Source organism: Tiliqua scincoides, chromosome 1 (assembly GCF_035046505.1).
Source record: "Tiliqua scincoides isolate rTilSci1 chromosome 1, rTilSci1.hap2, whole genome shotgun sequence".
NCBI lineage: Eukaryota > Metazoa > Chordata > Lepidosauria > Squamata > Scincidae > Tiliqua > Tiliqua scincoides.
In genome coordinates this window covers 278,971,900-278,998,057 of record NC_089821.1, presented here as the reverse complement: position 1 = coordinate 278,998,057, position 26,158 = coordinate 278,971,900, and the positions used below count along the sequence as shown (strand labels likewise).

Below are 26,158 nucleotides of genomic sequence, written 5' to 3'. Positions count from 1 at the left end.
CCTGCTTCAGCAGAACAGCGAAGAAAATCCCAAACAAGGTTGGTGCAAGAACACAGCCCTGCTTCACGCCGCTTCGGATGTCAAAGGGGTCTGATGTGGAGCCATCAAAGACAACAGTGCCCTTCATGTCCTTGTGGAAGGATCTGATGATGCTGAGGAGCCTGGGTGGACATCCAATCTTGGGGAGAATCTTGAAGAGGCCATCCCTGCTGACCAGGTCGAAAGCCTTCGTGAGGTCTATGAAGGCTATAAAGAGTGGCTACCGTTGTTCCCTGCATTTCTCCTGCAGTTGTCTAAGGGAGAATACCATATCAGTGGTGGACCTGTTGGCTGTGATCACCCTGTGATTCTGGATAAACGCTCTCTGCAAGTACCTGGAGCCTCTTTAGTGCAACTCGGGCAAACAACTTTCCTACAACGCTAAGGAGAGAGATGCCACGGTAGTTGTTGCAGTCACCCCTGTCGCCTTTGTTCTTGTACAGCGTGATGATGTTTGCATCCCTCATGTCTTGAGGTACTCCACCTTCTCTCCAGCAGAGACAAAGGATTTCATGCAGCTCAGTGATGATGATCTCTTTGCAGCACTTTAGGACTTCAGCAGGGATGCTGTCTTTTCCAGGTGCCTTGCCAAAGGCAAGGGAGTCCAGGGCCACGTGAAGTTCTTCTAGGGTTGGTTCACTGTCAAGCTCCTCCAGCACAGGCAGGCACTCAATGTTGTTCAGCGCTTCTTCGGTGACTACATTTTCTCTGGAATATAGCTCAGAGTAGTGCTGCACCCAGCGTTCCATCTGCTGCGCCCGATCCTGGATGACCTCGCCTGTTGCAGACTTCAGAGGGGCAATTTTCTTCTGTGTTGGACCTAGGGCCTGCTCTAGGATCTCTCCAACGGCCTGCTCTAGGATCTCTCCGTCGGATCTCTCCGACGGTGGGAGAGATCATTGCATCTCATTGGGCAGCTACCGCCCGCCTTAAGCTGGGCAGTCCCCAGCCAGTAAGGTGTTGCCTCGCCACGGTCCGTTAACCTCACGGGGTGCGTGGGGTTTAGGGTGAAAACCGACAAGCGGATCGACAACTCTGCACCATGCAATAGAAAACAGAAAACTCCTGCCCTAAAGCTGGGCACCTGGAACGTAAGGACAATGACACCTGGCTTCTCTGATGACCTGCAAGCAATAAACGATGCACGCAAAACAGCTGTCATCGACATGGAGCTGAGCAGACTGCAGATGGACATCGTCACCCTTCAAGAGACAAGGCTGCCAGATTCCGGATCTGTCAAGGAGCGAAATTTCTCATTTTTCTGGCAGGGAAAACCACCAAACGAAACCAGGGAACATGGTGTTGGCTTTGCGGTCAGAAATACCCTGCTGAAATCCATCATCCCACCTACTGTGGGAAGTGTAAGAATTTTGTCCCTGCAGCTCCAGTAATCAGCAGGATCTGTCACTCTCATCAGTGCTTATGCACCAACTCTGTCGTCTCCAGCAGAAGCCAAAGACAAATTTTATGATGACCTGGCCACCACTATCAAGAAGATCAAGAAGATGTTTCAACCAAGCTTTTGGTTTTCCCTTTATTCTATGTGTGATTCTCTATTTGTGATGTATAGTGGTATCTTCTATTCTATGTGTAAACATATATTTAATACAAGACAAACTAACTTCTTATTGTATAAAAGGATTTTAAGAAACATTTCTCTTTATTTCAATTAAATCTAGCCCCCTCTGCCAGCGTTTACCTCTTGACAGAGATTCTCAGGAATGTTTTGCCAATTAGGGGCTTTCTCATATTATCTTGTTCCTGTCCATTTCTGCTGATGTCTGTATTTGTCAAACTCTATTTTAATTAGCAACAGATTTACTGTCTTAGCCAAGGCCTTGTTCCTCATTAAAATGGCTCTGACCTGTGTATAAACTCTTAATTAGGAAGAGTTATAGCAGATAACTAACAGTGCAAGTGTATCCTGACTATTCCTTATCTGTCTTTCCTGTATGTTGTAAATCTGTCTCTGAGTTCCAATTAAGTAGGATCTTGAGTCTACAGAGATATACAGAGTTCTTATCTGAGGAGTAACCTCATACCACATTCCAGTCTCCTTGTTAGACTCTAATTAATTAACTTTGCCAGACTTCTGCCTCAGACCTGTGGCTTTAAGTAAAAACAATTTTCTCCTTTCTGTGTATTTCATGCTTTGATCTAACTACTCTGACAGCTAAAATTCACTCTTAAACTATTACATTGCTACTAACATTAATTTACACTCTTAAAAACACTAACCATTAAGCATTAAAAGCACATACATAGTAGCCTGTTAATAGTACAGATCTGTAACATTTTCCCAAATGCAGTCACATACCATGGTGTTGCTTTGGTAAAATGCATGTACAAGACTCTTTTTTTATTTAAAGAGAAGCCTAAATAAACATTGCTTAGAATTCAAAAAGCCTTTTCCTGCCATGGCTTAATGGTTCTCTGTTTTAGTTTCCATCTGTCCCAATTAATTGAGTTGAGATGAAATTCCAGCTTTTCACTCCTTTTTTACAAACAGTGCTTTCCTTATCTGATGCTTTGACAGCTTAGCTTCCCTTGATTTACAGCCCATCTGCTAGCCTGCACTTTCTACATCAGACTGAGACAAAACAAAAAATACTTTTTGTTCCAAACATATTCCCTATTTCTTAAACATAGAAACTAATAACTAATTTAACTATAAACACCCATAAACATTTGATTCATTAACATTTGCATAAATGATTAGTCTTAGCATAAATGACTTGCTTCAATAGCTTTGTCTCAAGTTGGCTGTGAAAGCCTTACCAATAGCTAGTTTTTGGTCATCAATTCATCTATGAACCAGTGATTGAAAACCAGCACAGTAAAAAAGCTGAAACATAATATGGAAAGTGATCAATCACACAGAATTTCTCAGCATACTTCTGGTGCAAAACAGTGCAAAGGCAGAGTCTTCTGTTCCTCAAACAGATAAAAAGAGAAAACACTGTGATGAATACATGAAGTCTGGGTTTTCATAGAGAGGAGATGAGGGCTTGTATTATTACAAACATTTTGCTAATATGAAGGGTACAATTTATTATTGCCAAGCGATATGCAAGTGAAAAAGGTTGGGAACCACTGCAGGAGATCCATGAATCAAATCCACCTTTAAGGTGGACATGAGGAGAACCATGAATCAAAGACACCTTTAAGGTGTCTGGTGTGTTAAGCCAGAAGCTCTACATACAACCCATAACACATAACTGAGAGTGTGCAATTCAATTCACAGCAGAGAGATGAGATATTTACAACCCTTTTTACTCAGAAGTAGACCCACTGCTTTCCATGGGTGCTATTCTTAAGGAATGGTGCACTGAATTGTAGCCTGGGAACAAGGGTCCCATCCTGGTGTTTCAAAAAACAGACCTGCTTTGCAAGCATTTGCCAAGCAGAAGCAGGCTGCAGCAAGAGAATAAAAGGTTAGCTTTGGCTGGAATGTCCCTGGAAAGTAACTATAGCAACTAAGGAGGTGCCTGCCTGAGCTGAGCAACAGCTCAGCTAAGAAACAAACTTTTCAGAGTTGAAAGGCTCTGCCCTCTGACCCGGAGCTAAGGCAAAGTGAGAATTGGAGCTGTATATCTAGGGTAGGTGCATGTGTATTCATTGTTTCTGGTGGTTGAGAGCACAGGAAAGAACCTGGATATACTCTGGTTTTGTCATTAGCTTGAGGAAAGGTGAGAAATGTTGAACATTAAGGAAAATGTGGGAGGAAGGAAGAGAGTTGAATGCAGAAGGGGATGAGGTTGTAGCCTAATAATGTATGTAGCCTGAAAGCTTGAGTGGACATTTCCAAGCATTTTCAAGGTCAAAGGGCGTAGTGATTTCATTTCTATTTCTTTATTTACTAGCATATTTTAGTTCTGCCTCTCTGACTCAAAGGGACTCTCCAAGGCAGCTATAAGTAAAGGAAGGTAAATAAAAATGCAACACCATAGCACAACTTGAATCAACAAATTAACAAGCTGCTACTAAGACCAATGAAAAAACAAAAAAAATGCAACCACACAGCATTAATGACAGGTCAGATGTCTCCATGTGCAGTCTTGAAACAAAAATGTCAATCAAACCCCTGATGGATCTTATCTGATGGGCAGATTCATGAGGTTGTCAAGGTTCTCAGCTGGTGAAGGCTCTCAACCAAGTGAGTGAAGGGCTGAATGAGGACTAATGAGCTGAAAGAAAAGCCAGGTAATACAGAGTTCTCCTGCTTAGAAGGCTGGCTGGGAAGGTGATCGTGTCTCAATTTGTTCTGTTAGGGGTAGGACCCCCCTTGGAAGAAGAGGCACACAGCTTGGGAGTAATTCTGAACCCAGTTCTGCCCCTGGATATGCAGGGAGCAGCCATGGTCCTGAGTGCTTTTGCTCTCTTCAGCTGGTACACCAGCTACACCCTTTTCTGTCTGCATTTGAGTTACTACAGATAGTGTGCTTTACATGGGGCTGCCCACAAAAACCCTCCAAAACTTCATCTGGTGCAAAATACAGCTGCTCAGATGTCATGGGATGTCTGATAGCATGATAATGCAACTCCTGGTACAGCTGTATCACATATCAGTGTGTTCTCAGGAACAATTTAAAGTATTGGTCTTAACCTTTAAAATCCCATATGCCACAAGAATCTATTCATCCTGTGAGATCCTATAGGGAGGCCTTTTTATAGGTACATGCTTCCTCAAAGGTACATTTGGCAGCAACCCACAAGGGGTCATTCTCAGTGGAATTTTCTACCCAGTGAACTGGGGCAAGGCCTCTCATTGTCAACATTATGTCACAGTCTAAAGACCTGGCTTTTTCAGCAGGTTTTTAATGCGGTTTTACTAGACACCCTGTCAGTGTGATATATGGTTGCTGGCAGTGCTGCTTTAGATGGTACTGTTCTAATTTTTATAAGCTGCCCCAAATCCTCACAGATAGGGTGAGATAATTTTTTTAAATAAATACACACGTAAAATGTGGAGGGGCACTTCAGACACTTTAGCCCCCTCCACCAGTGGTACTCACACATTTAGCACCAGGAACCACTTTTTAGAATGAGAATCTGTCAGGACCCACCAGAACTGATGCCATGACTGGAAGAGACATCATCAAGCAGGAAAATTTTTGACAATCCTAGGCTATAATCCTACCCACACTTACCCAGGAGTAAGTACCATTTACTATCATTGTTAAAAGAATATACATAACAGCTTGTTAAAAGTACAGGTCTATAACTTTTCTCCAAATGCAGTCGCATACCATGATATACCTGGCAGGACAAAGTTCCAAACAACACAGTCCTGGAACGAGCTGGAATCCTGAGCATGTATGCACTGCTGAAACAGAGACGCTTGCGTTGGCTCGGTCATGTTGTGAGAACGGATGATGGCCGGATCCCAAAGGATCTCCTCTATGGAGAACTCGTGCAAGGAAAGTGCCCTACAGGTAGACCACAGCTGCGATACAAGGACATCTGCAAGAGGGATCTGAAGGCCTTAGGAGTGGACCTCAACAAGTGGGAAACCCTGGCCTCTGAGCAGCCCGCTTGGAGGCAGGCTGTGCAGCATGGCCTTTCCCAGTTTGAAGAGACACTTGGCCAACAGTCTGAGGCTAAGAGGCAAAGAAGGAAGGCCCATAGCCAGGGAGACAGACCAGAGACAGACTGCACTTGCTCCTGTTGTGGAAGGGATTGTCACTCCCGAATTGGCCTTTTCAGCCACACTAGACGCTGTTCCAGAACCACCTCTCAGAGCGCGATACCATAGTCTTTCGAGACTGAAGGTTGCCAACATGACAATTGAGCCACACAGCTTTATTTTCACATTTTTTTCCTCATTTTGTTTCTTGTCACAAAATATTTCACAAAGACAGAAGAACTCTGGATACACACAAAAAACTTTTTCTGACAATCAGAAAACATATATTCTGATCAGAAAAAGTAATGTGTGAAAGGACTCTCAGATGCTATGTTTATGGGGGAATCAGAGACTCAAAGTTCACCCTCCATAAGCAGAGAATTGCAGCAGTTTTAAACTGTAGAAAATTCCAGGCAATAAAAGTATAACCTGGATACTCTCCCAGGCAACAAGAGTAGAGTCAGTCAGTCAGTCAGTCAGTCTCTCTCTCTCTCTCTCTCTCTCTCTCTCTCTCTAGGCACCCTATTATGGTGTTTAAATACAAAGTCTCCCAGACTAATTAGCTCTTCTGTGGTTTGGCTAATTGGCTGAGTTGCTGATGAGACAGGGCAACAGAAGAACTAAGATATAAGTAAGAAGATAAGAACATAAGAACAGCCCTGCTGGATCAGGCCATAGGCCCATCTAGTCCAGCTTCCTGTATCTCACAGCGGCCCACCAAATGCCCCAGGGAGCACACCAGATAACAAGAGACCTGCATCCTGGTGCCCTCCCTTGCATCTGGCATTCTGACATAACCCATTTCTAAAATCAGGAGGTTGCGCATACACATCATGGCTTGTACCCCGTAATGGATTTTTCCTCCAGAAACCTGTCCAATCCCCTTTTAAAGGCATCCAGGCCAGATGCTGTCACCACATCCAGTGGCAAGGAGTTCCACAGACCAAACACACACTGAGTAAAGAAATATTTTCTCTTGTCTGTTCTAACTCTCCCAACACTCAATTTTAGTGGATGTCCCCTGGTTCTGGTGTTATGTGAGAGTGTAAAGAGCATCTCCCTATCTACTCTGTCCATCCCCTGCATAATTTTGTATGTCTCAATCATGTCCCCCCTCAGGTGTCTCTTTTCTAGGCTGAAGTCTGCTCTTGATGTAACCAAGACAAGCTCAGTAATCTGTAAGGTGTGCTAATGAAAGGCAGTTGATCAAAAATTGTTTCACATCAGATAGTTGTGGAACTAACACCACTGGATGACATTTCTGACTCCCTGCCAATCAGAGACTTCCTTAGGCAGGTCAGATACTGCCCTGCAGACCCCATGGTCCAAAGGTGGCCGTGTTCTTCCCCATCCCTTTCCCTACCTTGCTTCCAATCTTAAGGATTATCTATTCCTACATGAACCTGTTCAAATTCTGCAAAACCTAGAAGGGCAAGAAGTACAAACACACAAAGAATAACCAGTACGATACAAATATTATAATGGAGAGGCCGATATTAATGGAGACCATTAATGTTATTGGCCTCTCTCTCTCTCTCTCTCTCTCTCTTCCCCCCCCCATCCCTTATGATGGATAAATTGAATAAGCCCAAAATGAGCAAGGAGTTCTTAAGAGCATACTTAAATATATACAAATACATCTTCAATGCTTCTATTAATTGCCTCAGTGCCTCTGGAGATAGATCATGGTAGAAGCCAGCTCCCTCTATTGACTATTTTCATACTGCAAGAATAGGGTTGTCAAGTCTGACTGAAGATATTCCTGATCATCCCCCCATGTGATATATTGTCCCTAAGCCAAGAAGGCCCTATTAAAATCCCCAAGATTGCTATGATGATGTCCAATATCCATGAATATAACTGTTAGGATTCCATAAATGTAACATTTTGGGGGCAGGGTGTCAAGGTAATCATGCACACTTCAGATCAGTACAGTTTTATCAACCTCATTCCCATATCAATTTGATATGTTTACAATGTAGATAAAGGGGAACGTGCACTTCCATGAATACATGAATCTACCACTCTAATAGCCGGGTGCTACCTGTGTTTATTTGGAAACGAGTCCCACTGAACTCATGAGATTGAATTCCAAGTAATTGTGAGTGTAAATTATTTTATCTCCAGGGCTTTCTGTTTTACAAACTTACTGTTTGTTTCTGTCTTAATTGGTTCTAAAAAAAAACAAAAACAGGCCACTGAAACCATTTTGAAGCTTCCTAAAATACAGGGTGAACCAAAAGTAGGTGGACAGTAGGTGGAATAGGGTTTGTGTTAGGGTTATACTATGACGATGGTGTTCATTATAACTATGGTGTTTGTGTTATATTACATTAAATTATATTTAATTGTATTAGTAAATATAACTGTATATGTATTCTCAAAATAAATGTTATCATTTACTGTCCACCTACTTTTGGTTCACCCTGGAAAAGGGTGTGCATCAGCTGACTAATCCATGTGCAGAAATGTGCCCGTTCTAGATGTTTCAAACGGGCCTATAGCAGAGTACAAATTCCCCCACCTGGAAAGCAAAAAGCCATACCAAGCTTTGGTGGTTTCTGCTTTCCGCTACAAATATTTAAAAATAATTTTCAAAGGCCTAAGTTTATTTTGAGGTTTGTTCTGAATGTAAATAACTTGGTTAATTAAGTGGGTTTTTCCTGAGAACCTAGAAGGCTAACTCTTCTGCAGCCAGAGAGGGTGTTGCTATGGGAACTGCACAGTCATCACAGCCTCCTCCTCCTCCATTTCTCTGGGAAGGACCAATCTGCAAATACAAAGAAGGAGAAATCCTTCCACCAAGGGTCAACCGTGTGCTGCGAGAAACAACTGCAAGCTCCAGGATAGAAGTTTGATCAAAACTTCATACTTTGGATATTTATCCTCAGATGCATTATCTCAGTGACCTTTACAATACCCATGTAAGCAGGCTGGCATGGTTATTATACCCATGTTGCAAAAAGGGGGTTGTAGTAGGACCTTGGCTCAGTGATGAAGCATATGCATTACATACAGAAGAACCTGGGTTCAACCCCTGGCGTGTCTCTGCATAGGGCAAAGAAAATTCATCCCTGAAACCCTGCAGAGTTGCTTCCAATCAAGTGTAAACAATAATGAATAGATAGATCAATGGTCTGATTCAGTACAAGACAGTTAGTCTTAATACCCACGCTTGCAATGTTGGGATAACGTTACTGACCTGCCTTTTAGGGTTGTTCTAAACATTGCTGATATAACATACTGTCACATATCCCATCAAATATGCAGATTTTATGGGGGGTGCAGGGACATTGCAGGTAGCTGTCCATATTCCCCTTATATGTTCACATAAAAGGGAACAAGAGAATGGGGCTGCTGTCATCAAACAGTCCTCAAACTACAGCAGCCAGGGGATGGAGTCTGACCCTCAGAGAGTTGCTCTGCTACTATCACCACACAAGCAGTGGTCTCGGGGATCAGCAGTGGCCATTCTGGGTCCCCCTGACAGCCACCCAACAATGCTGATCCCTGACGGGGGACCTGAACCTCCCCTATCCAGATATTTTAGCCTTTTGCTGACAGTACCCTAAATTCTTTGTAGCATTTTGCATGTACACGTGAAACAACAAAAAACAAACAGCCCTGGTGAAAACTCTCAATCCCCCCCACTGATTAGTAGGAATTCACCATTCTGGTGCCCCATGTTGTCCCACTGTGTCTCTGAGATAAATCTGTTTACAGCTGAGATCAAAGGCAATCTCTGCCCAAGCATGAAGTCCCTCAACATTTCACATCTCTTCATAAAACTTCTTCAGCTGCTATGATACTGTTGTGCCCCTCAAAGGGGACCCCTTCAATTTGCCAGAATCATGGCCCCAGCCTTGGGTTGACAGTGTGCCCTCCTCAGAAGCACATAAATAAATTCTTCAAAGACCTCTACAAATACCTCTAACTGCAAAAGTTTATCTCCCAATCCACTGCTCAGGCTGACATCAATAGCACTTTGGCAAAGCTAATTAGGAAGATGTTGTGAACTGGAGGGCAGGGCCTGAGATGGTTGAGTAGCCGTGTTTTTCTGAGCTCCTGGAAAGCTCTTGGAAAACATGCTATTTCTTCCCAGAATCGCGGATCTGATGAGATCCGAGGATCAGTGGCCAGAAGAGGCCTCAATCTTACAGATGGTGTACGATTTCAGAGAAGAAGGGTCCAACCAGGGACTGTTTTTTCTCCAAGGGAACCCAGCCATCGATGTTGGTGATGGTGAGGATTCAATGTTGAAATTAAGCCGAAGGCTCCAAGCAGGGAAGGGAGCTGAAAGAAGCAAGTGAGTGTTGTGTGTGTGTGGCATTAATTGACTAATTGACTGCCTGATTAAGCTTTTGCTTAAGGAGAAGCAAAAGGGAGAGAAGGAGAGCGAGGGGCAGGCTTTCCCCCTCCTGGGTGAAGAGGAAGGAGGTGGAGGCTTTCTCTGCATATATGTTTGTTGATGTGAGAAGAAGCTTTGGAGGAGATCTGCCGAGCTTGTTATGGAAATATGAGTGCATAACTCTAACTTTATAAATCTAAAATTTGTTGGATTACAAATTAACCGTCTTGGAATATAATTATTGTTGTGGAGTGTTCAGTTTTGTTTTCCTGTGGAGAGCATGTGGAGTGACTGTGGAGAGTGGCTGGAGACCTGCATTTTTGTTTTTGTTTTACAAAAGTGGTTGATTGTTTACATTCCTTTGATTATCTCCTGGAAAGGAATGCGGTTGACATAGAAACAAATATAACTAACAGAAATAAGATATAAACAACTGAAATAAGAGCATCAGGGACATCTAGTGGACTAAAAAAGATACTACAAGGACAAGAACAGGACTTGACAAGTGAAGTAAGAAGATATAAGAAGGAAGAAAAAGGATGATAGGAAAAGGAGCGAAAATTAGGAGCTCTTCTGCCCCGGAGTCCAGCTTGGGAAAACTAACACAAGAGGAACCGAAACGGAAAGAATGGAAGCAGACAATGCAAGATAATATAGAAAAATTAGTGGTGATGGGACAGCAACAAACAAATCAATATCTGCGGGTTCAAGCTAGTTTGGATGCGTTAACTACACAACTAAATTATCTTAGCATGCAACTTAAAGATATTATATCTGAATCACATGAGAAAAAACAAAGGATTATGGAAAAAGTATTTGGAAATACTTGGAATATTTGGAAATGGGAAAGCAACAAGCAAATCGATATTTACAAATCCAAATTAGCCTGGAAATCTTAATTCAACAGACAAATGAGTCTAATATGCAACAAACAGGAGAGGATCAACAAAAGAGCAAAGAAATGGAAGTTAAATCCAAAACCCTGGAGACAGGACAAAACAAACAATTGGAAGAGACAATGTTATTGGAGTTAGCTTGGAAGATAAAGACTCAAAAGTCACCAGACCACAAAGGAGAAGAAATATTTTGACTGATGCAGATTGGATTGATCAAGTGAAGGAAGAAGAAATACTTCAACCAACTGACATAGATTGGAATGATCAAGTGAAGGAGATGACTCATCAAGATGTTGATTTAGCAAGAAGGGCAAGTACATTAAACCATGATCTGTTAAGAGGAATTCATGTGAAATTTATTAGAAAAAAAAGATGGAAAAGTCTAGAGAAGAGAAGAGATTTGGCAGACCTGTGAATATTTAGGTTGGAGACAAGGGAATAGATTAAAAAAAAGACAGTTAATTTTGTATGTTAGAAATTAAAGTTTATTAGATGTCAATGAGAATTTATATAAGTTTTATAGGTGATAAGTAATATGCATAAAAATTTTAGTTAGCTTGATATTAATAGATGTTAGAATTTTAGAGGATAATTTTAATGAATTAGAATTAATTTTAGGTGATATTGTTTTGGATGTTTACATATATTTTTATGTATTTAGTCATGAGGATATATTAATTTTGGATGTTTTAGAGAAATGATATATGTAATTATTAGGATATTAAAGTTGTTAGAATTTAATATGTTAGATATTGAATTATGATATTAATTCTTGTGAGGATTTTATATGCTAGATATTGGAAAGACATGAAGATCCCAATGAAAGATGAATTAATAGAGAAAATAATGAATGTGGTGGAAATGGATAGATTTCTAGAGAGCTTGGATCAACAGTGAAACCGATATAGATTGAGTAATGAAAATTATTTTATGCTTGGTTGAAAATAAAATTGTAGAAGTATAAGATAGGGTATTTAGAAGAATGTAGTATATATATGATATATTATATATGATATGATAGATAAATGATAAATGATATTAAGAGGCTAACGTAGAAGAGGAACTGGATTAGGAAATATATAATGATTTATTAGTTATAGTAAGTGCTTTTTGTGGAAAAAAAGGTGCAGGAACTCACAACTTGTTAATCTTTTATTTATTTATTTATTTATTTTTAAACCATTTTTTATTGGAGAAATAAAATATTTTTATGTGCTTCCCCCCTATGCATGTCTACTTCTGAGTAGACATGCATAGCATTGGGCTGTCAATCTCCACATCCCCTTCCCCCTAGCTACGTTTTCTACACATGGGGAAAAATACTGTACAGGTGCACTTGTAGTGTGTAGTATGTAGTGTGGCACTACTTCGAGGAGAGGAAACAGTGAATGGATTCCAAAAAATGGCTTACATGAGTTCCATGTAGTAAAATTACTCTAAGCAACAGTGGGAGTAAGAACAAAAAAGGAATTCTTACATGAGAGGGGTCCTTAGGTGCACATAGAAACAGCTACGTTTGCAAACAAGCGATTAAATATGGTTTAATTCAGTTATCAGAATACTCTGTGTCTTTGGGAAGGCGCTTGGCATGCAATTGTATGTTCTCTGCTGCCCTGAGCAGGTGCTGTGCATTGCTGGAGAGGAGCTGCAAACGCTGGCTGGCGGAGGGCATGCTTGTGGGGGAAGGACGAGGAAGATCTCTGGCAAGGCTGGACAGCATGTTGTACACACGTAAAATCCCTTTTCACCTGCCCTTAGCAGATATATATCTCTGCCAGGATTAAGAGCCCAATCCTAAGTATGTCTACTCTGAAATAAGTCTCATTCTAGTGAATGGAGCTTACTCCCAGGAAAGTGCCTAGGATTGCAGCCTAAGAGCCCAATCCTATGCATGTCTACTCAGAAGTCCACTTTAGTGAATGGGTCTTACTGTGGATAGGATGGCAGCCTTAGAGTCCAATCCTGTGCCTGTCTATTCTGCCTCTGTTTTGCTCCCTGCCCTCCTGGAATGCCTCCGAAGGGGAGGGGCCCCTGCAAAAAGGTGCCGGAACTCCGTCCCCCCGCGTTCCATTAGAAAAAAAGCCCTGGTTATAGTGATGCATGATATCTTAAGAACATAAGAACAGCCCCACTGGATCAGGCCATAGGCCCATCTATTCCAGCTTCCTGTATCTCACAGCAGCCCACCAAATGCCCCAGGGAGCACACCAGATAACAAGAGACCTGCATCCTGGTGCCCTCCCTTGCATTGGCATTCTGACATAGCTCATTTCTAAAATCAGGAGGTTGCACATACACATCATGGCTTGTAACCCATAATGGATTTTTCCTCCAGAAACTTGTCCAATCCCCTTTTAAAGGCATCCAGGCCAGATGCTGTCACCACATCCTGTGGCAAGGAGTTCCACAGACCAAACACACACTGAGTAAAGAAATATTTTCTTTTGTCTGTCCTAACCCTCCCAACACTCAATTTTAGTGGATGTCCACTGGTTCTGGTGTTATGTGAGAGTGTAAAGAGCATCTCTCTATCCACTTTATCCTTCCTGTGCATAATTTTGTATGTCTCAATCATGTCCCCCCTCAGGCGTCTCTTTTCTAGGCTGAAGGGGCCCAAATGCTGTAGCCTTTCCTCATAAGGAAGGTGCCCCAGCCCAGTAATTATCTTAGTCGCTCTCTTTTACACCTTTTCCATTTCCACTATGTCCCTTTTGAGATGTGGCAACCAAAACTGGACGCAATACTCCAGGTGTGGCCTTACCATCGATTTGTACAACGGCATTATAATATTTGCCGTTTTGTTCTCAATACCTTTTCTAATGATCCCAATCATGAAATTGGCCTTCTTTACTGCCGCCGCACATTGGGTCGACACTTTCATCAATCTGTCCACCACCACCCCAAGATCTGATCTGTCACAGACAGCTCAGAACCCATTAGCCTATATGTGTTGATTTTTTGCCCCAATGTGCATGACTTTACACTTACTTACACTGAAACGCAACTGCCATTTTGCTGCCCATTCTGCCAGTTTGGAGAGATCCTTCTGGAGCTCCTCACAATCATGTTTGGTCTTCACCACTCAGAAAAGTTTGTCATCCTCTAATACTCTGTTTATGTATTGTATGTATTGTATTATGTGTTATGTGTGTTTGTTATTTTTGTTTTTGGAAAAATTAAAAAAATTAATTTTAAAAAAAGGAAGATGTTGTGAACAGGCTGGTGTGGGACAGACAGCAGGAGCTGTTGGCAGGGCCAGGAGCTGTGAATTGGATGCAGCAGGGTCTATAAAAAGGGTGCCATGTGTATTTTTAGCCCCCTTCCAGATATGCTGAAAAATGGCAAGTGTTCCTGCATTGTTCTTCATAGTGCAATTGCACAAAGGTAGAAGGGAAAAAAATAATAACAGCAACAAGCAGGTCCACTGCCTCAAGACTTGTGGTCCAGAAGACAATGATCTGAACAAGACACATGACCAAGCTCTTCTGCTAAAGCCAAAGGAAGTGTGGCCTGCAAGGGAACACAACCTGCATGGGAGACAACTTGGGGCCATATGTCAACTACACTAAACTCTCTGGAGCAGGATATAAGTCTAATTAATAAAATGATCTATTTCTTTTTCTTTAAATCCCTTCTCAAGACTAACTTCTTCCACAACAGCACTGGAAACAGGAAACAGCATTGTGTAGGGTCAGACCTCTTGATGCATTTAGCTCAGTAGTGTCTATTCTGATTGGCAGTGGCTCTCAGGGATCTCAGGCAGAGAGGGGTCCACCCCAGTCCTACTACCCAAGTCCTTTGAATTCCAGATGATAGGAACTGAACCTGACTCTGTCATTGAGCAATGGCTCCTCCCCCATGGGTCACTACCTCTTGTCAAAGCTACGTGACTCAAAGCTCAATGACTCTGTCATTGAGCAATGGCTCCTCCCCCATGGGTCACTACCTCTTGTCAAAGCTACGTCACAAATTTATTGTGAAGGTACACACACTCCTTCCACCTTCTGATAATTCTTTGTCAGAATCTTTGTCAGTCCCTTGATGGGCCAACTATAGTCTAGGCAGGGACCATGATACTCCTATATTATGTACAGTGCCTGGCATGAAATAAATTGTAGGTATGATCGGGAATAAGGTCATGTTTCCAGAAACCTAGTATGGAATACTAGTGGTATGCTATACAAAGCTAAGTTGTTTGGGTCTGAAACCACATACTAGCTTCATCCTGCCATGCACACACACAGAAATTCTGCAATAATTATTTAACTACCATGTCCTCCATGGCCACCCAACCCAACTATTCAGTTGCACATGTGGGTGTCTGATAGGAAAGAAATCTTAGCAGTAACCAGAGTTTTTCTGCACTTACCTGCTGCTGGCTTTGCTCCTCCAGATTGAGCTTGACCTCCAGAGACTGCCGGGCTTCCAGGAAGGCTTTGCGGTGCTTACGATCTGCCATGTAATATGACATGATACCCACACAGATGGTACACAGGTAGATGGCAATGTTGGCCAAGATCTTGAATGAAGGAGAAAAATGAAAACTATCAGTCTCCAGAACTTGGAGGAAAAGTAAACAAAGGAAGACAAGGGCAGTTTGGTCCAGTTCCTTATTTTGTGAGAAGTCAAGCAAGGATCTCAACATCCACTGTTCCTCTACTGTACACAGAGATGACAAAGATTCTCCTGCACAGAAGTGCTACCATCCAAATGATCAAATGGGTAAGACATATCATGATGGCCTTTCCATTCACTAGCCCCTCACAAGCAAGCACAGACAACCCCACAATCCCCTCCCCACAAGTAGCAGGCAGCCTGACATGCAGCAGTACCTCCACAAGCCCCCACGCAAACAAGCAGCATTCTGCCTGACACACACTCCACAAGCAGACAGTCCCCTACAAACAAGTCACATATTCACCCCTTCTCAACTCCCGTATGAAATTTCCCTGTAATCTGTTTCGTTAACCCTGTTTGCAAGCTCACAGCTGTGTGTGTGACTCCTAACACAGCTGACTCAAAATCCCTAAAAAATCCCTGACCGGAATACTGGTCCAGTCCTGTGTACTAGGTGCCTCCTGTGTACTAGGTGGCACCCCAGTTGTGGAATGGAGCCCCATTCATTTCTTTTCAGCACTAGGCAAAGACCTTTCTGCTTACCCAGCCTTCTAGACCAGTATTTGACAATGTACTGACGTTTTATCTGGGTTCATGACATTTTGAATGTTTGCAAGCCACCTTAGATATCTTATAGAGAGGTGGGATTATTATTATTATCGTTATCATTATTAACAGTATTTATATACCGCTTTTCAATGAAAAGTTCACAAAGCGGTTTACAGAGAAAATCAAACAGCTAATGGCTCCCTGTCCCAAAAGGGCTCACAACCCAAAAATATGCAGAACACCAGCAGACAGCCACTAGGAAAGACACTACTGGGGTGAGGAGGGCCAGTTATTCTCCCCCGCTAAATAAAAGAGGAGCACCCACTTGAAAAAGTGTCTCTTACCCAGTTAACAGGAGTCAAAAGATAGAAAGATATTAAATATTGGGACCTTTATCTGCGGGCCTAGCCACATGTATGCACACTCACATCCAGACCCTGCATGCCAGTTCATGCAGTGAGCCTGCAGAAGATAACTCAGACTTTATAAGGAACATTGTGGTGAAGTTAAAGACTTCTGCCTGCAAAAGAAATCAAGGACTAGAGTTGCCAGTAGCCCAGAAAATAATAGCCTAACTGGCTCCTGTTCCTTTAACTACAACTTGGTCAGTAGAAATCAGCAGGTGACGATTTTCATGACAGAGGAGTGATGACCACTTGTTAAGATCTAGCTACTGTAAAAGGTGCAGGAGCAGATCTGGTAAAAACAGACAGTCCAAACAGGCCCATCACTCACTGTGAGGTGTGGAGAACCTCCATTATTCCCAATATGACATGGGAGGAACACACACTCTCAATGTCATGGCCTTACCTGCAAACCTCTCAGGTGCTCTTGTTCTTATCTTTCCTTCATTAACGTTTCCAAAGGTGTTTTGGAAAGAAAGAAAAAAAAGACAGGTCTCTAAGCATCTGAGCATAGAGGGGCAGGAAGGCATCTAGGGACAGAGCTGGCATCTGTTGGGCATGTAATAGTTGCCTTTGTTCCATGCTCAGTAAAGGAACCAGAGCTTACCTTGATGGGTAGAACACTGAACTAAATTTGATTTGACGAACTAATAGTTTTTATGCTTTTGAGACCAATAACAACTGCCTCTCAAGAAGACGAGCTTCCCCAAAGTCATGGAGCCAGTTTTGGCACCAAGCTGCCGGGAGTCCTGGAGCCATGCCCTGCACTGATGCTCCTGTCCATCTGCTGATTGTGCACTGGGTGCTACTGATACTGGGGGCTTAGCAATCAGTCCAGTTAGGTAGGCACTTTGATGGCTGTGGGCCCTCAGCCAGTTCTCAACCTGATCACTGCTGACACCACCCATGCACTGAGCATATGAGAGTACCTTATCTCAAGACACACCACAGATCCATGCAGCCCAACTGCCCACTCTGACTGGCAAAGGATCTCAAGGGTTTCAAGTGTCACCTGTTCCTTTTAACTGGAGATGGCAGCAACTGAATTTGCAAAGCAAGTGCTCGTCTACTGAGCTATGGTCCCTCCCACAGCCAGCCCAGTGACAAGTAGCCTTCCCTGTAAGTTGTGCAGCTGTGCAGCTCTAATCAAAGCCCCATGCAGCTTCCCTCTCAGAACTCCAAAGATTGGTGATGACAATGACATCATCACGGAGCCCTCCACAACTGCCCCCACACAGCCACCATAGGGCTTCACACACTGCAAGGAAAAATTAGGGGAAACATTGGCCAAGGGGCAACTTGATGTAGCTTGTGTCAACAGCAGGGAGAAAGGGGCAGGCACAACAGCAAGTAAGGTGGGAAGCATTTGGGATGCTGTCTTAGGACCTGGAAGTCTTCCAGCAGCCCTGTTAAGCACATTTCTGAGAGCTGAAAATTCAGTCACTTCCACCTTTGCAGCATCTGCAAGAGCCTCCCTGCCCCCTTTCTGTACCACCTGAAAAACTTCTCAATACTTGAGTGATCTCTTCACAACCTCTTCTTGGCAGCCATCATCTCTGTTCTCTCTTTTTACCTCTGCTTCTGTGACACTTGACTTTGCCATCACTATGATTGCATCACCCCTTCTACCTCCAGGCCCACTCACTGATTCAGCAACTTCGAAAGTCAGCAAAGTTTTTGAAAAGTTTTTTTGACTTTTTTGAAAGTCAGCAACTTTCAAGGTTCCAGTCCCTGTTGTTAAAAGTTCTCCCCCCACCTTGCCCCATTTGGTTGCCAGTTTTCCTCCAGCTTATGTCCCACTTTGGTTTCCTCGTTTCACTCTCACCTTTGTACTTTTTGTCACGTTGTTCCCAGTGCCTGAGCTGCCTCCCTCTCAATTTGTTAGGCTGAGTTAATGCACACAGAACCACTCTAAGCGCTCAGGAAGAATGTCGTACATTAAGCATTATTTATTAGGAGTAATACAGGTAGAGGCTTGGGGCACTTGCTAGAAAATTCTTGTAGCATTCACTGTCATAAAGTGCTGTTATGGCCACTAAATTAGATGACTTTAATCAAAGATTGGACTAATTCATGGGGGAGAGACTATCAGCATTTACTGGCTGTAATCTAAAGAACAGTAGGAGTGGGTCTCAAAGGAGAGTCTTCATTGACCAGTCTCCAGCATCTTATTTCCTGCATCCCCAAGACAGAGGGATGAGCAGGCTAGCCTGGCCATTGCTATTGCAGAGCACCCCACCACCACAGCAGGAAAGAACAACACAGCCAGCCATCCAGTGAGGAATCAGGTGGTTGGGGGAGCCAACATGGTGTCTGCAGGTCCTATTATCTGTAGCACTTCCCTAGGGCTGGCTCACCAAACTGAGCACAACTGCTACACTGAGCAGAAATGCCCACCTGATGCAGTACCCATCCATCTTCAACCAGGTCTTCTGCTACCAACCTTGTTTCTCCTCATCTACCCACAGTCAAACTGGATCCTCAGCTAGCCTACACCAGGGGTCTCCAAAACCCAGCCTGAGGGCCATATGTGGCCCGCAGAGAGTCTCTATCCTGCCTGTGACCAGCCTCTAATCCCCTGAGGGCCTCTGGCCTAGCTGACCAAACACAACCAGAGTTGTGCTTGTGGGGTGGGGGAATGGGGGGGCATTTAAATGTGTGCTTTATATCTTGGGCTGTGTTGGTGCTTGGAGAAATCCTGCACATTTGAACTCGCTCATTCATTCATTCATTCATTCATTCATTCATTCAAGTTCCATCTCCAATGTATTTATTTAAATTTTATATTTAAATTTTTTTTCCAGCCCTCGATTCTGTGCCAGATATTTGATGTGGCCTTCTGGCCGTAAATTTTGGAGACCCCTGGTCTATACAAAGGATGGCTTCATCCCACACTTGCCTGTTTGTGCACTCAGGTCAATGTCTGGGGCCTTACCCCAAGTTTCCCCACCTTCAGAAGTAAGACAGGGCACAAGGGACAGGGTGTTTGCAGTCATGCCACAGCAATTCCTCAGTGCCCTCTTGGGGAAGGCTTGGGCAGCAGTGTGAGTTTGGCTCTTCAGTTAGGTCCTTGGGCTTTCCTGACATGGGTCTGCTGACAGAGAAGTTTTCTGCTTTTGTGCAATTCCTTTTATGGATGCTGCTGGGTTGCACAGATCAGAGTTCTTCAAACTCTTTTCCCACGGCCCAGTGCAGTAATATCACACGCCCTTACAAACCTATTCCCGTGCTTAGTCTGAAAATGCCTGACACATAATACAAAACAACAAGAGAGTTAATTTAAAGCTTTTGACTCATTAGTCAAGATGTACTGTATTAATTTAAGGAGATTCATTGCAATTAATCAAATATATAATTAAAATAAATCCATTTAAAATCAATCCATCTTTGGGCCTGGACACATTCGGGATGTGAGGCGGTGAATAACCCATAAGAATACTCTTTACCCCCGAGATGCATTTACTGTTGCCTGATATTATACTTGTTGATTTAAAAAAACTTTTTCCACAAATACCTAATATAAAAATAATGTATACCAGTGTTTCCAAACAGTGGTCAGGACCAGTAGGTCCTAGTAAGGTGGGTCACAAGTCAATTTCAGGTGGGTTCCCATTCATGTCAGTATTTTATTTTTAATCTATTATACTTGATGCTGCCATGGTATGTGGTAGTATTGGGGGAAATGTTACAAATCTGTACTTTAAACAGGCTACAAAGTATATGCTTTTAACAATGATAGTCAATGGAACTTACTCCTGGGTAAGTGTGGGTAGGATTACAGCCTAGGATTGTTAAAAAGTTTCCTGCTTGATGATGTGACTTCCGGTCATGACATCACTTCCAGTGGGTCCTGACAGATTCTCATCCTAAAAAGCAGGTCCTGGTGCTAAGAGTGTGAGAACCACTGCTGTATACAGTAATTGGCACTAAATACAATATGGTATAAAAATGATAATTATAAATATTATAGTTACATAATACACCAGTAACTACATTTAACATTTAATTGAGTGAACGATGGATGAATTCCTGGTGTACTTTGCAAATATCTTATATCTATAATGACAAATCTTGTGATCCAGTGAAAAACATCTCACAACCCAGTACACTCATTCTTTGGTGTAGATCATGTTCTTTTTTAAAAACTAATGTTTTGTTTTTTTTTAATGTGTAAGCTGTCTTGGAAGTCCCTCAGGATTAAAGTGCAAGGTATTAAACGATGCAATAAAATAAAAATTATACAATAACAGCCAAGACAAGTCTGAACAGCAGAAACAGCTGACACCCCTCGGGAGCAGCAGCAGAAGGCAAGCGAAAGGGGAGGCTGGGGCCATTCTGCTGGCTTCCCAAGGCTCCTGCTTGGTCACCTTGGGAAGCAGGAATGGATGGACACACTTTGCTCTGGTCTGGTAAACCTCCTCTCTTGAACTCCTGCACTCAGGAGCCTTGCTCCTCTCACATAATACCAGACATACCTCTCACATAATACCTCTCACATAATACCAGAACCAGGGGACATCCACTAAAATTGAGTGTTGGGCGGGTTAGGACAGACAAAAGAAAATATTTCTTTACTCAGCGCGTGGTCGGTCTGTGAAACTCCTTGCCACAGGATGTGGTGCTGGCGTCTAGCCTAGACGCCTTTAAAAGGGGATTGGACAAGTTTCTGGAGGAAAAATCCATTATGGGGTACAAGCCATGATGTGTATGCGCAACCTCCTGATTTTAGGAATGGGTTATGTCAGAATGCCAGATGCAAGGGAGGGCACCAGGACGAGGTCTCTTGTTATCTGGTGTGCTCCCTGGGGCATTTGGTGGGCCGCTGTGAGATACAGGAAGCTGGACTAGATGGGCCTATGGCCTGATCCAGTGGGGCTGTTCTTATGTTCTTATGTTATGTTCTTGCCAATTAGATGAGATGAGGCCAATTAAGTGAGCATTTCCATGGTACCTGCTGTAAGAAATGCTTGTTCACAAACCACTGCTGGACAGCGATGTCCCACGCATGGCAGAAACACAGGGCAGAGTCCCTTGTGGTCATCCTCCACAAGCACATTTGTGCTGTCCTTCCTTCAATGCTGGCCAACTCATCTGTTAATGGGAAGGAGGCAGTGGGTTGGGAAATAAAAGGTGAGAAATTCCGGGTGGTTTTCCATCATTTGCTGCCCTCTTGAAATTTGGCCAGCGGCTGATAAAAGTGAAATTTTTCCAACAGTGCCAATTTTATACTTTAAAAAGTTATTTTTTTGAGTTTTAATTTAAATCCTTTTCCTTTAATGCTGCTAAGAGACAAAAATAAAAAAGACAGCATGTCTATCTTTCAAATAGCACAATAGTTACATCTCGTAATTTTTTTCATTCCATACTTTAAAAAAAAAAATAATTTTTGCACCACCCTATCTTCCCAAAGAAATAGTAAATTTAGTTTCTAAAAAATTTTAGGACAGGAAAAAGTGTTGAGCAAAATGCTCCTGTGATTATTTGCTCACTTTTTAGAAACTAACTGCCATCATTTACTGTTCTGCACCCATAAGTCGGAGTAGGATTTTATTTTATTTATTTCTATTTATTTATGTGCATGTAGGAAGTTTTTCCCAGCACAAGTGGAAAATCTAAAGGAACTGAAGTCTGAAAGCCACACAGCCTCTGCTCTCTAATTCCAGATGTGTGGGGAGGTGACTGTAGTAATTCAGTGGTTATGGAAATTATTAGTGTGAGTGTGTGTGAGTGTGTGTGTGTGTGTGTGTGTTTTGCACAGTCAGGTAGATGTTATTGACTGGTTTGTTTTATCTAGACATTGAGCCCTTCCCAAGGACCTCGAATGCCTGGTTTTTGTCCTATATTGCTGTTATAAATATCGTCGCAAGATGCAAGCTTTTATTGCTTTTATTATCATTATTATTAACAATATTTATATACTGCTTTCCAACTAAAAGTTCACAAAGTGGTTTACAGAGAAAATCAAACAAACAAATTACTCTGCACGTGCCTAGAGGCTCTCTTTATTATGACACAATATGTTCTAAGACTAAGAAAAGTTTCATGGGTCAAGCTCTAGAAATGTCCAGGATTTCATCTGAGTCATATGTCTGCCACTACTGCAATTGCTGTTTAATTTGTGACAATGGGGTGCTCGGTGCAATACATAACCCAGAAGTGCCACACAGAGCTCGAAGTTCCTCAAGGCAGCCATTCAGCTGTGAATTTTTACCTCCTGCAAAGCATTCAGTAGTACACATTGAGGACCCTCGTAAAAAATGTTTACAGGCAGTATAAAATGATGTAAATATAACAACATATATAGAAATAATAAATGATGACACTGTGAAGAGAATGAAAACTGCACCAGTTGAATTTTTGCCTGTCCTACAACAGTCTTTCCAGGTAGGCAAGCAGCTCTGAAAATATTTGTGCAGAGAATTACGGCTGTGGATGATTGAAAAAGTAGCAAGGAAATCCCAACATTCTAAGGAAAACTTACCTCTTCTGCCCCCCATAAGTGTGCACCAGTAACTTGCTATTTTTAACACTTTCATGTTGTCATGGCAACTAACTCAGTTCGGAGGCAGATGCTATACTCCCAGAGCACCTTAAACTCAGTCATAATGGCTACTGCAAGCCACAGAGAACAGGCACCCACTTTTCTCTACAGAGAGCTGTATTACTCTGGAAAATCTGTCCAAATCAAGAGAACATGGGCTGGGAAAAGGGACTCTTTGTGTGCATGGAGAGGACTGGTAGTTTCTCCCTCCACTGATTGTATTCTACATGCCATCCATAAACAATGGTGGTAGTTCCCTGTGCAGTTTTTCCTCAGCACAGAGATGCTGCAGTGACAGTGAAGGCTGCATTAGTTGAATTCCTGCCTGTCATGGAGCTGTTCAATGCACATAGCCCTTTCATATGATATGGAAGTAAACATGATTACCCTGCTATGCTTCAAAGGTAATGGCCCTGGTGGCAGCAAGAGAAAGACCTACATGTGGTTTGTGTGGTTTTGCTTGTTTAAAATTTGCCATTTGCAACTTTATGGCTATATCTATAACACAACTGTCAAATTTCACTTCCGTTTTTCCTGCAACAAAGCTTATTTGCGCTAGCTTAGGTGCCTTTAAAAGGAGACTAAAACAAACCCATGGAGGATAAAGAGGTGAGGTCTACTGCAGACTATTAGCCAAGGTGGGCACATAGAACTTCCATGTTCAGAGGAAGTCTTTCTGAGCACCAGATTCAAAGCAACAACAGTGGATCAGTGGATCTTGAATTCATCACCTGAGATGGGATTTGGAAATAATATCATGAACTAGACCAGCTCAGCTTCTGCTTAAAAAATAATGAGCAGATGAAATTAACAAAATTGCTAGTTCAATGGGTTCATAGGTGTATGAAAACACACCATTAGAGATACAATATTTTAAAATTAAATTTAAAAGACTCTTATAATGAAGGCTGAGGGACAGAGCAGTATCAAAAGACACCTGTTCAGTCAGGTGTCTTGTAAAGTTGCTTTTTTGGGGTTACTAAAAAGATATAACCAAACAAAGGTTATGTCTTTTTAATACAAGAGGAAAACAAGCAACTTTGCTGTGGCTCAGATGAGCCACCTCCAGCACCAATATATCTTTCCTGGAAAAAACTGTATGTTCATCTCTGTTTGCCTTTCTGTTCCCTGCTCCTTTTCCTTCCAATCCTATTTTCCTGTTGGAGAATTTCTCTCTCTTAAAGTGACAGGCACACTTGCTAGAGGTGTCACAAGAACATAAAGGTCTGGCTGCATCAGAACAAGGACAGTCTGGCTACTTGATCTCCACTGTGGCCAACCAAATGCCCTAGGTAGTCCACCAACAAGATATGAATGCAACAGTCCTCCCACTTCATCAGCTATCTCTAATGATCCACTGCCTCTAGACATGCAGATTCTGTTGCATCATCCTGATTAATCACCACTGATATTCTCCTTCATGAATTTGTCAGCCACATCTTGAAGCAGTGAATTCCACACATTTATTTTGAATGGTGTGAAGAAGAATGTCTTTCCGTCTGGTCAGAATCTCCTGCCAATCACTGTCATTGAGTGACACCCCCCCCCCCAAGGTCTGATATTATGCAAGAGGACAGGCGAATCTCCATTTGCTTTCTCCTTACTATGCAGCATTATATGAAACCTTAAAGCCACCTAAGGCCCCAGCGCTTTAGCCTATTTGTATAGGGGAAGTGTCTATATGAAACGCTACACATAGGAAGCTGCCTCATACTGGGTCAGAACCTTGGTCCAGCTAGCCCCATTTTGCCTAGTTGGACTGGCAGCAACTTTCCAGGTTCTTGGGCAGGGAAGTGACTATAGCTCAGTGAGTAGAAAACCTGCTTTGCATGCCGAAGGAGCAGGTTCAATCCCTGTCAACATCTCCAGGTAGGGAAAAAGAAAGACCCTGGAGAGCTGCTGCCCACTCAGTACAGACCAGAGTTCCCAGCTGCAAGGGCCACATCACTCTAGCCCCAATTCTATCCACTGCCACCAGTACTGATACAGCTGTGCCATAAAGGTATGTGCTGCATCCTATGGTTTTGTATTTATCTCATGGAAGCCTTCCTGATCTCCAATGGGTCTCCTTGGACATAGGCCACCTATTCTGGTGTATGTCCAAAGAGAGAAAAGGGGCAAGGAGGTTTGAAATGGAGGAGATAAGATCCAGCATGTGCCACTGCCGCCAAATCCACCCCCTCCCAGCTCCTCCCTGTCTAGAGACACTCTTCATCCCTCTCTCCACCCACAGCCTGCCCCTGTCACTGTCTTACCAGCACTGGGGGCTCCAGAGAACCTGCTCCAGCCAGCCAGCTGTTTCCAGCAGCGGCCTAGTCACGTGCTATGCAGAGTCACATTTTGGGCGCTGTAAGTTGAGCTGTGCTGCTGGAATGCGAATTCAGGCAGCACAGCCCGAAGATGGGATTGGGCTGTCAGTCTTGCTCTTATGGTAGACCACAGTGGATCAATTATAGAAAATAACACATTTTGTATATATTCAATAATTCTACAGCAGGAGAAAAATATTTGCAAGCATGTGATTGGCAGGATATAAATCATTCAAATAAATAAACAATCCATTATCATTATGCTGCCACTGAACTTAGCCGCCTGTCAAAATGTATTGGTGGCCTGGATGCTGTAGCTTTGGGAACCTTAGCTAGATGGACTAAGGTCCAATTCAGGATAAGGCAGCTTCCAAGGACCTCTCTCCCATCACTTGTGTTCATGAGAATTGGCCCAGAGATGCTCTGCACATAAACCCCTGCCTCACCACATGAGCCACAGCTCCTTCTGTAAAAGCAACAGGCAATGGGATGTGCAGACTGAGCAGACCACATAAACCTCCCCTCAAAACATGGGCTTGGATGTGCCCCGTGAAACTAGGCAAATTAGAAAAACCTGGCTCCAACTTTGACTCTGCAAAGAGGATTTTTAAAGCGAGCACTTGAAGACCTTCCTGGAGCCCTGCAAGGTGTTTATTGTGTTGCTTCTGCCTCAGGAGGCATCGGACTCCCTGTGGAGGCTGTCCAGGGCTTCAGTTACCCATGTTAAACACAAGCAATTAGCGTTAAAGAGGGTAGGGAGCCGAGAAGCCGAAAACACAAACAAACCCAAACAGCTGAGAAGCAGAGCTGATGGAAAGAAAGCAACTGA

At 42.8% G+C, this 26,158-nt stretch overlaps 1 protein-coding gene across 2 annotated transcripts in view; it reads right to left on the bottom strand.

Moving 5' to 3' along the window:
- Window positions 1–26,158, bottom strand: part of ADCY3 (adenylate cyclase 3) — an 84,163-nt gene that overhangs the window by 43,660 nt on the left and 14,345 nt on the right. For both annotated transcript variants that reach the window (XM_066626625.1, XM_066626635.1), the window contains exon 3: window positions 15,279–15,428. In XM_066626625.1, coding sequence (XP_066482722.1) covers window positions 15,279–15,428 — 150 coding nt within the window. The remainder of the gene's footprint in view (window positions 1–15,278; window positions 15,429–26,158) is intronic.